Raw genomic sequence first — 17,072 nt, 5'->3', positions numbered from 1 at the left:
AAACTTTTATTTTAGAAAGGGTAACAACATAATCATTCGCTAAAATCCATTTATCAAAGAAGCCTGGATTGGTGTTTGGATATAAAATTTGAAAAATGAACATAAAATTATTGAATCAACTGGGGTTTGATTTTAATAAAAATTCGAATGACAGAAATTTTAGATTAATATTATAAATAATAAATGTGAGAGAGTTAAACACATATATATCCAATAAATAGTTAATTTCAGAAGCAAATGTCTTATCTGTGACTCTCTCCTTCTGTGTTATCCTCGCTTTTTTTTATCTGTCGTTAGTTTATCGCTAAATAAAACTAGTCTACCTAGACGACGATGAAGTTTTCAAGTTAGTCAACTTGTCAGTATAATTATGCGAAGTTATTATTGTTGAAAAATGACGATATTTGTAAAACAAGTTTGATAAAACATGCTAATCTAAAGCTTATATTTTTGTTTCACTCCATTTATTTATAATAATATTTTTTAAATAAAACAAATAGAAAAGTTTTTACTCTTTCTTCTGATCAAAATTAATTTTTAATAAAGTTGATACAAATCTAAATAAATATTATCTGTGAGGTCTAGGAGGCCGGGTCCTTGGGTCACTTGATAGCCATTCTACTGATTTTATATTATTAAAAATATTTATTATAATTCATCAATATATCGACAGCATTATGATTAGTAATAATAAAATATTGATTGCAATAATTTTTCACTAAAGCATCACTATTAATTATTTATAAATATTACTCATTATAATAATTATTTATTCTTTCCAGCAATAGAACGCTGTCTACTTTTGATTTATGATAATTAATCTGTCGAGTGACAATTGTTCAACAATTTGCTAATGATTGCTTAACAATTCTAAAGCCTTAGTGGTTTTCTTCATCAACCTTTTCAACATTTAACACTTCCCATGTGACGTTTAGTGTTTGATTGATGGCTTATTATGCATTTCTTACTCGTTAAATTTCAGCAACAAATAATTTTTGTTAATATAATATTTGTTTCTTGAATAAAATTATAATTATTACAAAACATTATTTAAAAAAAAAAAAAAATCATTCTAAAAAGACTTCTTTATGTAGTGTAAATTATTTTTCTCAAGTGTAAAGTACATAACAGTGTATGCACTTACTACATAGGAAGCCAAATAGTATAAGACCTAACATACCCACATGATTCATGTAGGTCAAATGAATCTTCTTACTTTCATCTAAATTGCAAGTATATAATAAAACGTCATTGGGATATTAACAAAAAGAAAAAATTCAAATAATAAACAAAAAAAATTACAAATGTAAATGTTAAAAAATACCGTATAGAAAAGTGAATTAAAATGATAATGAGAAGAGTTTGACTGATTATAATGGACGAGGTAGGTCGAATATAATGCCGAGGTGGTGCATCAATTCTTGTGGCTTCGTTTAGGCTGCAGATTAGTGTGTGTGGCCTCGTGAAAGGTCAGGTTATGGTCAGTAGGTCAGAGTCTTTATCGTCTTGCGATTTTAATCAAGATTGACACGCCCTGAATGAATTTTTCAACATGATTATTTAGCAAAAAAAAAAACCTTTATATATATCGAGTTCATTCTTTGGGCTCCAGTACCAATTCCAGTTGATCAGTAATTAGACAAGTAGTTGAATAGTATTATCAGCATGGTTGAAATAACTATCAATGTGTTATTCTCATTAAAGTTAACGTTGAATAGCTCAGGACGAGGAGAGGCTTCTGCCTATCCCTCTCATTGTCGATCTACTGATCAAAAGAAGAAGAGATGTAATCTATAGGTACATTTACTAGTTCTGTGTCACTAGTATTCAGTTTTCCATTGTATGCTCGACTGATTCATACATGATATTGTTTCCTCTCATGGCAAATTTTAGCAAACTCACGTGTGTATTTCCTGCATCATGATTTATTATTCAGCAATTTACATTCGTGTGTATGGAGTAATAAAAATGATGGTAGTGTAGGGTTCTCGAGGCAACAGGTGGGCGTGCCTAGACTTCAAGCCTTGCGCTCTTTAGTCTTTACTCGACTCTCCTTCCCACTTGTCTTTTAACATTTAATTCCATTAATGAATACTATCATATTACGACGCTAAAGCATCGTCGAAATCTATACGATTATTTTTGAACCAAGTTCCCCTTAAATTCCGAATAATTATTCTTTAGTATCCCAAAAGCTGATCAAATAATTTGGATCCCGTCTTAGATATGTTTTAAATGTTTATTATTTATTTTTAAAAGTCTTTTAAATTGATGTAAAAAATTGAGTAATGTTCTATTTATGGTATAAAAAATTCAATATGCTACAGAAAAAAGACGCGATTTTTATAACTATCTTGATAAGAAAAAAATTCATATTAACTACTTTTTATAGCTTTAGGTTCTTCATTAAATAATCTATTTACGTTTTTTAAATAATTATTTATAATCAGATTTTTATCTACTTATTTACCATCTTTTTCTAAATGAAATAAATGAATTATATTCAATAAATTTTTGTTCAAATAAATAACGAAATTTGATTACTCCAAAAAATGTAAATATATGTTATGTAGAATTTAATTACTCACTTTCTACTTGATTGGCAGTGGTCTAAAGTTTATTTCTATTACAAAGTAATTTATCTAGATGATCATGGCAATGATTTATAAAATACTTGATAACATTTTAATGACATTCCATAGCCAATAGCATTTATTTTATGGAAGTCAATGAAGGATAGGCATCTCACCATTCATATAAACTTGATGTTGTCTCCATATATGTTGATATTGAGTCCATCTAGAACTGGTACTGTCATCATGTATAGGCGGCAGGGGGTGTACTTGGTGCGCGTGTGATGTGGGTGGTGGCAAATTAGGGGGCGGTTGTTGGGGTTGATGCGCAGGCGCTAGGACAATGTGAGGATGTGAGGATTGTACAGATGTAACAGGAGTCTGTGCTTGTTGCGATTGTGCTGGATGATGATGATGATTTTGTTGCTGTTGTTGAGGCTGTTGAGGGTGATGCGACTGCACAACTGAAACCGGTGATGACACTAACTGTTGGTACTCCATTGCACAGCTATGTATAAACTCATCGAACCATTTAATTCACTCTCAATCGCAGTCTGTGTCTCTTTCACGATACTTTGCAAATATTTTTTTTGTAAATTTGTTTTATGTAAATTTTATTCTTCACACTCGTATAATTATGTTAATTACCATGCGGTACGTATTCATGTATTTATATATAATCACTAACACTTATTATAAAAAGAGTTCAATAATTACATTTAAATCAATATTTCTTTCTCAATTTTAAAGATAAATTTTTGCTCATTTATTTCATTAAATTCTTCCACAATTTCTAATAATTTTCTCTAAACTTTGCTTTAAGTAAAAAAAAAAAGATATTTTTAGGGTATGAGTAGCGTCCGAACGCGCTTTACTTATGTTGCAAAAAACATCTGGAACACTGCAAACTATTTTAGAAAGCTTAAGAAATGTTTATTTTTGAAAATAGTTTGATTAAAAAAATAGAATGGACGAAACCCGGCACGGTAAATAGTCCGTCTCCGGGTGTACGGCGCGTGTCGCGCTTGCGTTCGCGTTCAACAAGACACTGGCACACGACCGCGAGTCAGAACGGGCCGTCAAACGGCCCCACGCTCTCAAGAGCTAATGCCTCCACGTACCGCCTCTATTTTCCCCACTCGTGAATCAAATTCCCTCGGTTTCCCCCGTTATTCTGTGGACTCTAGACCCCCTCTTGGGGGCTCATGAGTTGAGTCTGATCGAGAGGAACTTCCGTATTCGAGGAAGGGACAATTACATGTGACACTGCAGCGATGAGCATCCTGGAGAACGTTACTACGGATTATCTATCATTTGATTATTTATCATTTATTTTAATTCCTCATTTTCCCGCCTCTATTTTATTCAGGTACAAATTGTCAATTGATAAGAGACCAGATCAACGAAAAAAATGCTGAATAACATGACATATATTCCGATCTCAACCTCAAAGAAAAAAAGAGAAAGAAATAAAATAAAAAAGTATATAAAGTGAAAGAATCAGGCACAGGCATTTCACTGGTTGGTGAAAGTGGCCGAAAGTGGTTTCGAGGTGGACCCGGGCCAAAGCGAAAACCAGTCCTTCTTTCGTTTCTTGGCCTGATAATTTTGCCTCTTGGAAAGGTATATAAATGATTAATTTTATTTTTTAACATTGCAGAGAAAAGTCACTTCAAATATTTTCAGAGAAATAAATGTTTCGTTTAATAGAAATAGATCGAATATTGATTAATCTTGAGTTAATTAATCATCCGTGATACGAGTAAATTAAAGTCTCAAGTGATAAATAGTAAAAGCGGTATCTCTTTCTTTTTTCAGTCTCATAATTTTACTTTTCAATTTACATCAAGTTTTACAAATTTTTTTTTTATATTCAAGGAAATGAAAAGTTCAAATGTCTAAAAGAAATTAGTGGGAAAGAAAAAATTATCTACTCCAAAATCAATGAAGAATTTTTTAATTAAAAATTAATAAATACTCTACTGGTAGTGTAGAAGAATTTATTTACATCATTTGAATTAAGAAAGTATGCTTATCATTATCAAACAAAAAAAAATATTAGTGTATAAAAAAAATGTAATGTCTTTCAAACATCTATTATATAGTAAATTGAAGCCACATGTTGGTGAATTTAATGAACAGAAATAAACAAGTACGTTGGTAACAAACTTAAGTCACTAACCTATTGAAATTGTTTTTTTATATGCTACTTTCTTTTAAATTGTATGTAGTAAGATATAACGATTTCCTATATAGAGAATGATTTTAAAAACGCTAGATTACACTATGGAAGTTTAATAAAAGACAATTGTATAAAAGTTAAGGAAAAACATTCCATAGACTCGTGCTAAGATGGTAGTTAGTTTGTAATAAATATATATTTTATAGTTGGATGTATTTGTGACAGTGAGAAAAAGAAAGAGAGACAAGTAAACGACAATGGTAAGCCACGAGAGACCTTGTGGTTTAGTTGTTGGAGAAGGTTGCAGGCAACTATCGCTTCAAGAATAATTATACTTTTGTATCCGACAATTTATGTAAACGTCACGCGCATATACTGCTTCTCTATGAGAGATCATATCATATTTTTTCTAGCATTCAATTCACTAGCCATTTTCAATGAAACTTTATCATTTAAAAAACAATAAACAATCAAATAAATTATTCGAAATTAATGGGAAAAACTTGACTTGTGTTATCACATGATTGTATTAAATATTCAACCATACGGAACAATAATTTCATGTGGTTCAAGTTTCAAGTTACAAACTTGCTATTGGTTTACATTATTCGCCCACAAGTAGACATGATAAAAAAATTTACTTTTTTTATAAATGTATTGATAATATAAATAAATAACATATCAGTAATAAATAGAGATGATGTCAATTATTTATTTTCAATCTATAAATGAACCTGTTTCAATTATTGCTATTGAGATTTGAACGTTACAACGAAATGTACTTCAATTGAAACAAATTATCTCATTGAGAAAAAAATTTAGTCAATATAAAATATTTGGAGCAACAAAATATCTTATCGATGTTATGTATTTATTTTTATCAAACTGATAGATTAATTTTATTTTTTGCTTATAACTTAGTAGTTTAATTATTGAAATAACTTGGAAAAAAAGAACATTTCGAATTTCAATGCATCATTGTTTTGATTATGACATTGAGTTAAATGAAATAACATAATAAACTAAGGAATAATAATAATTAGATGTCTTTACAATTAAAAAAAAATATATAAAGCAATGAGCCCGAAAAAGTCAAATAGATGTCAGTGGCAGACAAGCTGTGTAAACGAATGCCAGCCTGAGTATCAGAACGAGGCTTCAGTAAAATTATTGATATTACGGTAGAACGACTATCTTAGAGTTAAATGGCCGCGTAATCGTGTATGAGTTAGCAGACACAACACAGGCCTGCACAAATATCGATTGTAACGCATGAGTAATCGTATTCAATCATTATTTAAGGGGCTACTTTGATAAGTTAAATTCAACCAAATATTCGCATTATTTTCAAAAAAAAAAAAAAAAATTCTTAAGTAAACGTCAGCAGATATTGACCCTCATATCAATGTCAAAACTCATTTTTGTCATGTATTTATGTGTTCAAATGTGAATAGCGAACAGAGTGAATATGTCAAAAACAAAAATCCAGTCAATAGTAAGCGAAAAAAAAGTGAGCTATTCATGGTTTTGGATTATTAAAAGAAAATCATGCAGTTAATGTAAATGAAAATGGGGATTGTTTTGAAAGGGGTTGAAAATCAGAGAAATTCACTAGTAGTGACTTACCCTTCAGAGAGGATGTTATCATAGGATCACCTGAAATGTTAAAAAAATAAATTTATTTCTTTAATGTTGAATGCTTCAGAAAATGAATGATAACGGAAAAAGTAGAGCACCATTTTTTAATAATAATTTACGAGTTGATATAAAATAGAAATGTTTCAAATAAAACCACCAAACTTCAAGAATGTTTGCAAGAAACAAAAAAACCCCTAAATAATTTATATAAATAATTAGAAATTATATCCTTATGAATACGAACATTTTTAAAAGTTTTTTCAGAGTTGATATAAGATGTTTATTTCGTGAAATATAACGTAAAGATATGATTTTATTGGCTAGTTAGAAGAACAAATGATAAATAAAATAATAACAGTTAAAAAAAATATAAAAATTGACGTAAAATAGATGAGTCATAGAAGCATCCCAGATATAAGAAAAAATGATTTATATTATTGTTGAAAAAAGTGCAAAAAAGTTAGTACAACCTTTCTTCAATATTGAATAAAAAAATTTTCAAATATGATCATCTGTCAATGATAAAATAATTATAAGTAATGATTTCTAGTAGCCAAATTCTCAGAACAATAGTTGATAATTTTATCAGCAACTAAGAAGCCTAAATGGCAGTAAATATGCACTAGATTTGTTTAGAGATTAGAGAAATAAAAAAAGTGAAAAAAAACGTAAATAGTCTCGCGATATATGCTAGGAAATAATTCATTTGTCTCATCACATCCTGTGGGTTATCCTGAAACGCTATATTATCCTCAGCAGCGAGATGGAACGTTTCGCGAACGATTACAAGCTGTCCTTGGATTCATAACGCGCATAAGCTCGTTTAGATTCTTTAAGATTGCTTGTAAAGTCGCTGAATAAATTAAATGAGTTATTAAAAAAAAAAAGAAATCAATTGTATGACTCATTAATAACTAATAATAGCTGTAAATTATTTCTAAAATTGTAGTTGAATTACGGGGGTTTCTTATCTTATTCACTCAATAATTCATTGTGAAATTCATTTGAAAAATTAACTCATAAATTCTTAGAATAATCTGGCAATAATTTTCGAATAAAATAGCAATATATTTTCACGCAATTTTCGCAATGGAAAATTGTCAAAGAATCTCTGTATGTAATTCATTTAAATAAACATTTTTTCAAAAAAATTATATTCTCATTTCATTACACTTTTACGTAATTTTGCATTTGTTTTTCAAATTTCTGTTGTCCATGAAAAAGAATAGATTTCATTTTTGTATTTATCTTAGAAATTGCGAACACATATAGTAGATGAAAGAAGTAATGGAAAAGCAAAACGAGCCCGACGTAAACTTGTTGCAAGATATACATCCTATATACATTTTTATTTTATTTATGTATAATACACATATATAAATGAGGACGTAAAAATAATGTAAGCGAGAAAAGAATTCATAAATAATTCATATACATTGAATCTGTCGGTTCCATAAGAACAGACTTGCAATTCAACCTCGTCTTTGTACACCCTCAAATCAAATTTATATAACCAAAATGTGGAATTTTATTCAATTATTTACCTCTAACGGACATGGTACACAGAAAAAACATTTACTAATTTTTACTAAAGCTTCGATGAGAAATAACAACTGGACCCGGATTTCATTTTATGATTAAAAAAAAAAAAAAAACTCTTTTCTTTGCAAACTTGTTATTGTCTTTCATTTAAAATCAATCATTAAATAATAATAATCGGTTAATGATTAATCTGTGATTTATTTATAAATCAAAACCAAATGAAATCAAATGATTTAATCTCGTTGGTACAAGTATAAACGATAAAATTCATTTTTTTAATTACTATTTATAAACTTCGTACTGATTAACAAATTTTTATTTGTAATTAAATTTATATCTAATAAAATTTCCTTTAGTGAAAAAAAAATATGTCTAATCTTTGTATAATGATGTATTGGAAAATATTCAAGTTTTCAGAGAAAGTCATTTATTCAGTATGAAATAATTAAACATTAAATATTATAAAGTAATTGTGGTTTATTTCTCGTTATAATATTTAATAATCCCGGATAAATGTACATAGAAAGCTATTAGATGATCAAGATTGCGTGCAAAGTACCAGCAAAACTCATCAATTTATTTACGATTTCCTCAATTATCTCAATATCCCTTATTACATGAAACCCTCAAGTGACCAAACATTATTGAGATATAAAAATATAATCATAATACCATTTTCATTACAGCGAAAAGTATTAATCAATTCCCTTGTGAGGATACCTGATATCGTGTTATACAAATTTTGTCGTCGATTGCCTTGTACACGTTCTTCATACTGTTGTTGCTGATTATGAGGATGATGATGATGGTGATGATGAAGCATTTGATGTTGTTGTTGTTGTTGTTGTTGTTGTTGTTGTTGTTGCTGTGATGAAGTTCCTTGCTGGGCCAGTTGCATTTGTAACTGGTGGTGTTGAGTTGCTGAAGAAAAAGATCCTGACACATCTAAGGAGCATTGCTGATGGTATGGTAATTGGTACTGAGATGACTGGTGAAGATTATGTTGATGATGAGGATAAGTCATACCCCAAACATAATGTTGTTGCCAAGAAGCACCTGCTTCCATCTCTGACATGCCTTCTATGTTTTTTGTTAGTAACTTTGGACCAATTTTCAATTTTTCCAAAAGTTGATTAGGTTTTTTATTGACTGTACTGTTAGTGTTATAAAGTTTTTACACGTCAATTTTATGCATCATATTTTTTTATAATTTAATAATAGGATCAATAAAATTCAATCAGTATCCTCGAAGTCATTTTTATCATTGTTTATATCTAATTATATTTTTATTTTTTCATTTAAACCATTATTTCACAAATTATTTTCACTGTTTGTAACTTTGATTGTTACTATTTCAATTTAATTATCACTGAATTCAAAAAAATTCTTCCTTTTGATTTACATTGCACTGCTCACCTTTCCAAAATAGAGCTTGTATCTTCGTTGTACATTGGATTCATCGTAGACCCAAAATTAAAATGATAAAAAATTGTTAATATCTCATGTCAACAAATTATCGTTCGTACCTGCCATTTTTGCTTCAAAATAATTTATTCTAACCAGAATTTAGTTCATATATTATTTTCAAATAAATATTTAAAGTTAATGAAAAATTTTAGAATGACTAAATAATTAAAAACATTAAAAAAAAAATTATTTACAACTAAAATAATTTCCCTCATTTTATTTTTGATTTTAAACAAAAGGATATAATAGAATAAATTAAAAATAAAATAAATAATGGTAGAAAGAATAAAATTTTGATTTTTGTCATACATGCTTATAATTAATCTAAAAATTCATCACATCATTCATCAACATTCACCCAATTATCCACATTTACTCAAATTTTTGTTTTAACGATCACCTAGAGATATAGAAGATGAATTAATAAAAATTTATCGCGGATTGCTAAATACGTACACAGAGAGCTCTAACGATAAACTGAACGACCGAATTGGTGCGGAGGGTCGATCGAGACTCGACAACCAAAGAGGGTATGGGGGTTGCGGTGTGTAGCTCCACGTGCATCGCACCCAGGCACGTTTCAACGTCACGTGTTTCCAAGATATTGTGAACAAATCGACACCCCTTCATCTATTCAACATTTCTTTAACATCAAGTATATCAACCCCAGAAATTTATTATAATGACTCAAGTATGAAACAAATAACTTTTAGTGACTCCTTTGATTAACATACAAGCACTGGCTGCACACTTTCATGACTCCAATATTATTTATTCATTTATTTTGATTTATTTACCCGGTCAAATGTAATATATACAAAATACGAAAACTTGGAAATCGTTGTCTTAGGTCAGTTTAGATTCTAGCACCACTGAAAATTTAACAAATGTATTCTTACAGACTTAATCGGTCGATTAACGTTGAGATAAGCTAAGAACAGGGAGTCAATGAATTTAATTTAATGAATTTCCGTTAGTCGCGTAATCCATCAAGATGAAAATAATGATAATGTTTCTTTCCATCCATCTCGAATGAATATAAGAATTTAGAACACTTAAATCATTCTTGAAAATTATCCACATGATAATGTATGTGTGATTTTTTTTTTTATCTGATAAAACAAAAATTAAAACTTTTGTATTTTTATCTTTTGCCCATTTTATTTATATTATCTGTGAAAAAAAAAAAAAATCTTTCGAAAACCCAGAAACTGGATACTGTGATGTTTACTAGCACGCTATCGTCCACGTGCCTTAACTCTTTCTTTTGTCTATTGTCCTTTTAACTCGATACGTTTTTACTTTAATTTTACTTACTTAATAAACATTTATTAAATACTTCTTTTAATAATTTAATTACATAATAAAATCACAGAAAAATAATTTATTTAGTAATTAATTTTTCGTGTAATAATTGATATATAGAATGAAAAATTGAGTGAATAAATAAAGGTAAATTGATTTGATTGGTCGAGATTTGTTTTTGAAAAAAATCAATCAATATATTATTTCTTAGAATAAAATAAAAAATGAGTGAATAGATGATGAAAATAAAATGAAATTATTTACTATCAACTCTAGTCATTTCTTATCAGCAAGACGACAGACGATCGTCTCTCAAGCGTTTTAAAGCACGTCTTTTGTTATTTACATTTATATTTTATTTATATGCAGTCCACCATTGCTAGTACACAAAAACTGTTGGAGTGGAAAATGCAAGAGGGATGATAGAGGGATTGATTCGAGGCGAATCCACAACCTCTGTAGCTGACGGAAATATTCTCGTTTCGCATCACTTCATAAAATCGATAAAATAATCTGATTTATCTATTTCATTAAATTTTTCAAGATTATTTAACTAATCTACCAATAAACCAATATTAATATATATTATTCAATAATAATGAGGTGCAATATTATTGATTTATTTTTTCAATCAAAGAGTTTTTTTAAAATCACCCGCCCACAAAATAGAAAATTGCGCACGCATCAAAGCTGAAAAGTCACGCGGCAAGTCGCGTGAATGCATTTTCACCCCTTCTATTTTCAAGTATTCTATATCTGACATTTTCTACCCCTTCGTTATTTGACTAATATAAGCTGTGTTTTCATGTTTACGTCTGGCTATAATAGGACTCAATCTACTGTGTCCTTGAATTGTTCAAGAGACTTCACTCTTTATATTACTAGATTTTATTTTATTTTTAGAATTTTTTAATCATATAATAATACATGTTTAACATTTAATATTCAAGATAAACTAGATAGAAATAATTTTTCTTTTCTCTTATGTAAGTGATTAATTAATTAATCTAATAATTAATATTTATTTTTTTACAACTTTCTTCTTTCAATTTAAAGACAAAATCAAATAAAATTATTTCTTTAACACTTAACAAAATAAAATTAATTAAGCAATGAATTTTCAATTATTTTTATAAATAATAATTTTTATAAGTGTGAAAGAAAAATCTTAATAACAATCAATGGATAATAGATCATTATTTTTATAATTTTTTATCCAAGTTTTATTTTTCTTTCGTGTAAAAAAATGAATACAAATAATGAATGTGAGATATTTGAGCGCAGGAAAACTAAGAAAAGATCAATTGAGTTTTTCCTGCTCCACGACAAAGACAATAAGCCATGTCGGTTTTCACTGAGTGATTCTGCAAGGACACCGGATGCAAAAACCGGCACGATTTGATGATCTATGAACGACACTTTCCCACGTAATTTACCTGCATTCTTTCACTATTTATCTAGTATAGCAAAGCATTGATACTATTTTATTATAAATAAGGTTATTTTTATATATTCAATACTATGATGACTTTAAACATAAATTCAACTATTTAAATAGATTTAATTTAACCAAGATTCGAATTCATTCATTCATTTAGCAGTAATTTCCTCAGTAACTTGATTTGAATCATGAATAAGAATGAATGACTGTAGTGGAAAATCTGAATTACACGAGAATAAATGTCAAGGTATATAATTACAGTTGAACAATAAATGAGGGATGTACAGAATGTGTATGGTTGATTATATAATCTCTGTTTCGTGCAGGACTCTATTAAATCCTTGAAGACCGAAGCTTATTTTTTTTCTTGACCGATTTAATAAATTTTAAATAAAACAACAATATTTTTCGAACTTTTTTCTCGAAATTCTAAACCACAATTCAGTGAATTCGTTGTTGACAAAATCAATAATTAGATACTTCTTTTTTATTAATAATTTTTTTTTTTAAAGTTTTTCTAAGAGTATTTTTAATATTAGCAGATTATCAATGGACAAAAGAAAATTTGTATGATTAAGTAATTACCAAGTATCTTCACGAGATGACACTACATGTCGTAAGATTTCGAGAGTTTCTCTCAGCTTGTGTTATTTTACCATCAGAACATAATATCTCATACTATTGATTTGTTGTTCAAATTAACTTGAGCTTTAAACAGTTCTTCCGCTAATTAAACGTTTAAATGTTTATTTACTAATATACTTCCTGTCAGAAACGTGCTTATTTTGTAATCAATTGAACCAATTAATAAATAATTTAGTTAATAACCTTTAATTAATAAACATTAACTGAATTATTTATTGGCTTATTAGTCTAAAAATATTTCCAGCACCCACTGCGGATGATAAAAAAATCTTTTCGTTTATTTTAAGAGGAAGCTCGAGTAGGAAATAAGATAAAAAAAGGAAGGCGTGAACGAGCAACAGGCAAAGTTCTACTTTGAATAAAAAAACATACTTAAGTAATTAAAAAATAAGATAAGGTAGATAAGATAACATCTATATATATGTATATATATTTTTTAAATTTAAAAGCCCATCAAGATATTATTTTTCTTTTTTCTTTTTTAAATTTAATTTTTCACAAATTATTGTTATGAATTTTTTTTTGTAATAAACATACCTGACTTTTCTGTGGGTAATCTCGATGAGCGTTGTCTCGTTTCCATTTCTCTTTTTTCCACTTTTTTTCCTCTCCCACCCCTTTAATAATTTTATGGCGAAAATGAATTCTTATAAATTTTTCGATGATTTGTAAGTCGTTAATTATCCCGTACAATCTCAATAATCAACTTTATTGAGAATGGTGTTACCAGATTAAGGGAAATCAAACTTACCTGAAATCAAACAGAATAGATTTTTTTTCCAATAATTTATTTTTTTTTTCGTTTTGTCAATTACTTATCATCGTTTCTGACAAGAATAAAATTAAATAAATAATAAAAACAATTATTAAATGATTAAATAAATATTCGAAATGAGTTTTTTTGATTGTAATAAATAAAGATAAAAATAATGATAAATAAAAAGAAAATCGTTTCCATGACTACCTTTTATTTGTTTTCGACAAATCTGACAGAAATTGAGAAAAAGATGAAAATTTTTGAAATAAATTCTTAGTAAATAATAAATATTTTAACAAATTTATAAAAATTAACTAGTAAATATTCACTCAATTATAAATGGAAAAATATCGAATAATGTAATAATGGCTCCAAAAGCAACTGGTAAACCAAAGAAATTTGAGAAATTAGTTGTTGGAGCAATGAAACGACTTCAAGATCTCCAAGGATCTTCAGCAAAGGAGATAAGTGATTTTTTATCACACGAATATGATGTCCCGGTAGGAGAAATAAAGAAACAAGTAAGATTAGCGTTAAAACGTGGTGTCTCTTATGGAATTTTAGAACGAAAAAATGGGTTTGTTAATTGCTATAATTGATCAATTAGATATAAACAGAAATAGATGAAAATAAATGATATTTATTTCCTTAGTGGTATGTATATATGTAACCGAGAATTACTTAAAAGAAACGGTCAATTGGTTAAGAAAAGTGAATTAGTGGAGCCATGTCCTTGGATGAAAGTTCGCGAAAGGAGAAAATCTCAAAGAAAAAAGTCTAGTCGAAGAGGAAAAAGTTCCAAAAGACAAGGCAGAAGAGGTGGCAGACGAAAACGAGGAAGAAAAAAATTGAAAAAAAGAGGCAAAGCTCAAAAACGACCAAAGATATCCATGGGGGGTTCAGAAAAAGATAACTACACGAAGAAACAAAGATAAAGTGAACAAAATAAATTCTGTATAATATTAATTTAGAGAATCATTTATCTTTTACTTAATAAATTTGCAAATATTATGCTATATTTTTTTCATGGCAAAAATAAATTATCGGAAAAATTTTATTTTATTTTTTTCTTACCCATTTTAAATATGACTTTTATTTATAATTAAATTAAATTAAATCATAATTAAGGATATTTTTTATGGCCTTTATTACTAAAATATGGTTTAATAATAGACCTTAACAATACAATACCTAATCAAAGATAATAACTACAATATGAATAACCATGATATAATTTTTTATTTAACCACATGTAAACTGCTATATCATCAATTGTAATGATTTCAGCATCAGTGTAATAATTTGTCGGCTGTTTATTTAGCAAAGAAAAAAGTTTCACGCTCAACTTTTATTTTATAATGTAGAAACAAGACTGACGATAGAGCCGGCCCTGGTGCGGCCTTGTCAGCTAATGATAGTCTCGCTAATGATGCGTTTGAACACTCACGCATAGTCGTGACTTCTATAGATATACTAATAGCACTTGGCAAAACTATGAAACCATTTTTTATCAACTATTTAAGAGATCAAATTTCATTCATGATATTGGTGTTGTTTTTAAAACGTCAATATTTTGAAATTCATTCAAGTGATGTCGAGAGAATCCGGAAATTATTAGGAAACATAAACATTAGTCGAAAATAGGTTTATATTAAATTGAAAGTTGCCTAGAATAAGAAATTTATGATTGTAGCAGTTCATGGTGAATTATAATCGCATTCTCTTGACAATAAATGACGAAAGGCTACGCGCGTTAACCCGAAAATATCTATCTTGCGGGATATGTCGAAACCTGGCATAAGTTTTGGCACACAGCCAGCATTTACTGACTTCTCTTGATGCTCGGACTTGAGTAGAATTGAGAAGAATCAACGTCACGAGGTACGACAGCTAAAGAAGTAGAGGACGAGAAGCATCATGAAACTGTCGTTTACTCTCCTATTTTCGTATGGCTTCTTTACTCTATTCTGTCCATCAAAATTTACTTAAATAGCTAACCAAATACTTGAAAAATCCTTCAATTAGTTTATAAACCATCTAGTAAATGATGCTTTAATATTTCAATCGTATCAAAACGTTCTTGACATTTAAGCCTTTATTTTATCGATCAGTCGCTACCTAAATTAATCATTACTCATTCACTTTTATATCATTATCTACTCTTTTTACTAAAGAAGAAATAACTTGACATAAAACTACAAATATTACATTGTCAAATGGAAATCGATCTTTTTGTTTATAAACATTCATTATTCAAGAAAGCTCATTGACTGTCTAAAATGTTGTATTAAATTTACATTGATTTGAAAATTAAACAGTTTTGAATTTTTATTGTTTTTTTTTGTTATTTTCACGGAGGAATTAATTATTTAAACTGAAGAAAAAAATAGCAAGAAAGTTTATAGCCGGTAAATATTAATTACATAGGTACTAAGTAGGATGATCTTGACATTTAAGCTTTTTCTTCATAATTAATGTATAAAGTTACTAAAGCAATATTTTCCCTATTTATTTAAGATAGTATTCTCGTACATTCATTTATTTTATTTCTTAATAACAAACAGGCTATTGGGTTATCTACTTATGAATATAAACAGATGGTAGTCATTTATAAAGTGTGAATATTCAAAGAAAGTTACTACTTTGTAATTTTATTTGGACCACAGACATTGTGCAGGAGTATTTAGTTGTTAAGTTTACACTTGATATTATACTTGTACCACTTGTCGACAAGAGAATCGATTAAACAAATCGTAAACGTTTTTACCAGATAGCTTATAAGATAAGCAAATAAAACTTTTAGAAAACATCAAGAAAATTTTTTTTTTCTGACACTTGTTTTATAGTATACATGCTGAAAAGAAAAAGAAATGCTATATTTTATCAAATTAATCTTCTTGCTAGGAAAATATTAGAAAGAATTTTTATTTATTTACTTGAAAAGTTCAATGAAATATTTGCAAATGTTTCCTGCCACAATTTGTAACATAAATAACATTAATGATTTTTTCAGCAGTTGTAATGTTTCAATAAAAAAAGATCAACTTAAATTTATTAAAGCAATTTCGCATTAAGTGTAATGTCACTAACATTATAACAAAATTTAGCAAGTATGCTTTTAATTTATCACTAACCTAAAGAAGTAAAATTTTCTAAGAACTAAATTATTTTCATTATGAACCACAAAATAATTCTTAATCTACTTATTTGTTTGTTTTTTTTTTCCTCCTAAATGATATCTTAAATCAAGTCTGACACAGTGATACCAGTGTGGAATGTTTGATCGAAGCATTTGATGTCAAGTGATATGATGAGAATTAAATGACGAGTAAATTGGTGACTAAAATGGAGTAAAAAAATTCAAATCATTTTTAAAAATGTTTTGAGCATATTTAAAAAATAAACCTTGACTTGATTAGCATGCTTTCTAGCATATGAGTGTTGGACTTTGATTTTTATGTTGAGCAGCAGCAAGATCTAAAGTACAAGAGAACGTTTGGTTAGGCTATGTGCTAGTTAAGG

The 17,072-nt window shown here is 28.4% G+C and overlaps 2 protein-coding genes across 11 annotated transcripts in view; one reads left to right on the top strand and one right to left on the bottom strand.

The window, feature by feature from the left end:
- Pdp1 (PAR-domain protein 1) overlaps positions 1–17,072 on the bottom strand; it is a 28,692-nt gene that overhangs the window by 10,466 nt on the left and 1,154 nt on the right. Inside the window, exons 1-2 of one of the 10 annotated variants that reach the window (XM_035087640.1) lie at positions 8,656–9,193; positions 6,382–6,411 (exon numbers count right to left, since the gene is read on the bottom strand). In XM_035087640.1, coding sequence (XP_034943531.1) covers positions 6,382–6,411; positions 8,656–9,010 — 385 coding nt within the window. In that variant the 5' untranslated portion in view covers positions 9,011–9,193. Of the gene's footprint in view, positions 1–2,749; positions 3,265–6,381; positions 6,412–8,655; positions 9,194–17,072 lie in introns of those variants that run through there. The other 9 variants (XM_035087637.1, XM_035087638.1, XM_035087643.1 and 6 more) reach the window with 9 other exon arrangements.
- Positions 13,800–14,580, top strand: LOC118069494 (uncharacterized). The gene is made up of 2 exons (XM_035087653.1): positions 13,800–14,127; positions 14,203–14,580. The coding sequence occupies exons 1-2, from the start codon at positions 13,916–13,918 to the stop codon at positions 14,483–14,485; spliced, it is 495 nt and encodes a 164-aa protein (XP_034943544.1). The 5' UTR covers positions 13,800–13,915; the 3' UTR covers positions 14,486–14,580.

Source organism: Chelonus insularis, unplaced genomic scaffold, assembly GCF_013357705.1.
Source record: "Chelonus insularis isolate UGA/USDA-ARS -01 unplaced genomic scaffold, ASM1335770v1 contig_410_pilon, whole genome shotgun sequence".
Classification (NCBI taxonomy): domain Eukaryota; kingdom Metazoa; phylum Arthropoda; class Insecta; order Hymenoptera; family Braconidae; genus Chelonus; species Chelonus insularis.
The sequence above is the reverse complement of the archived record's forward strand: the minus strand, read 5'-3'. Positions and strand labels throughout refer to the sequence as shown.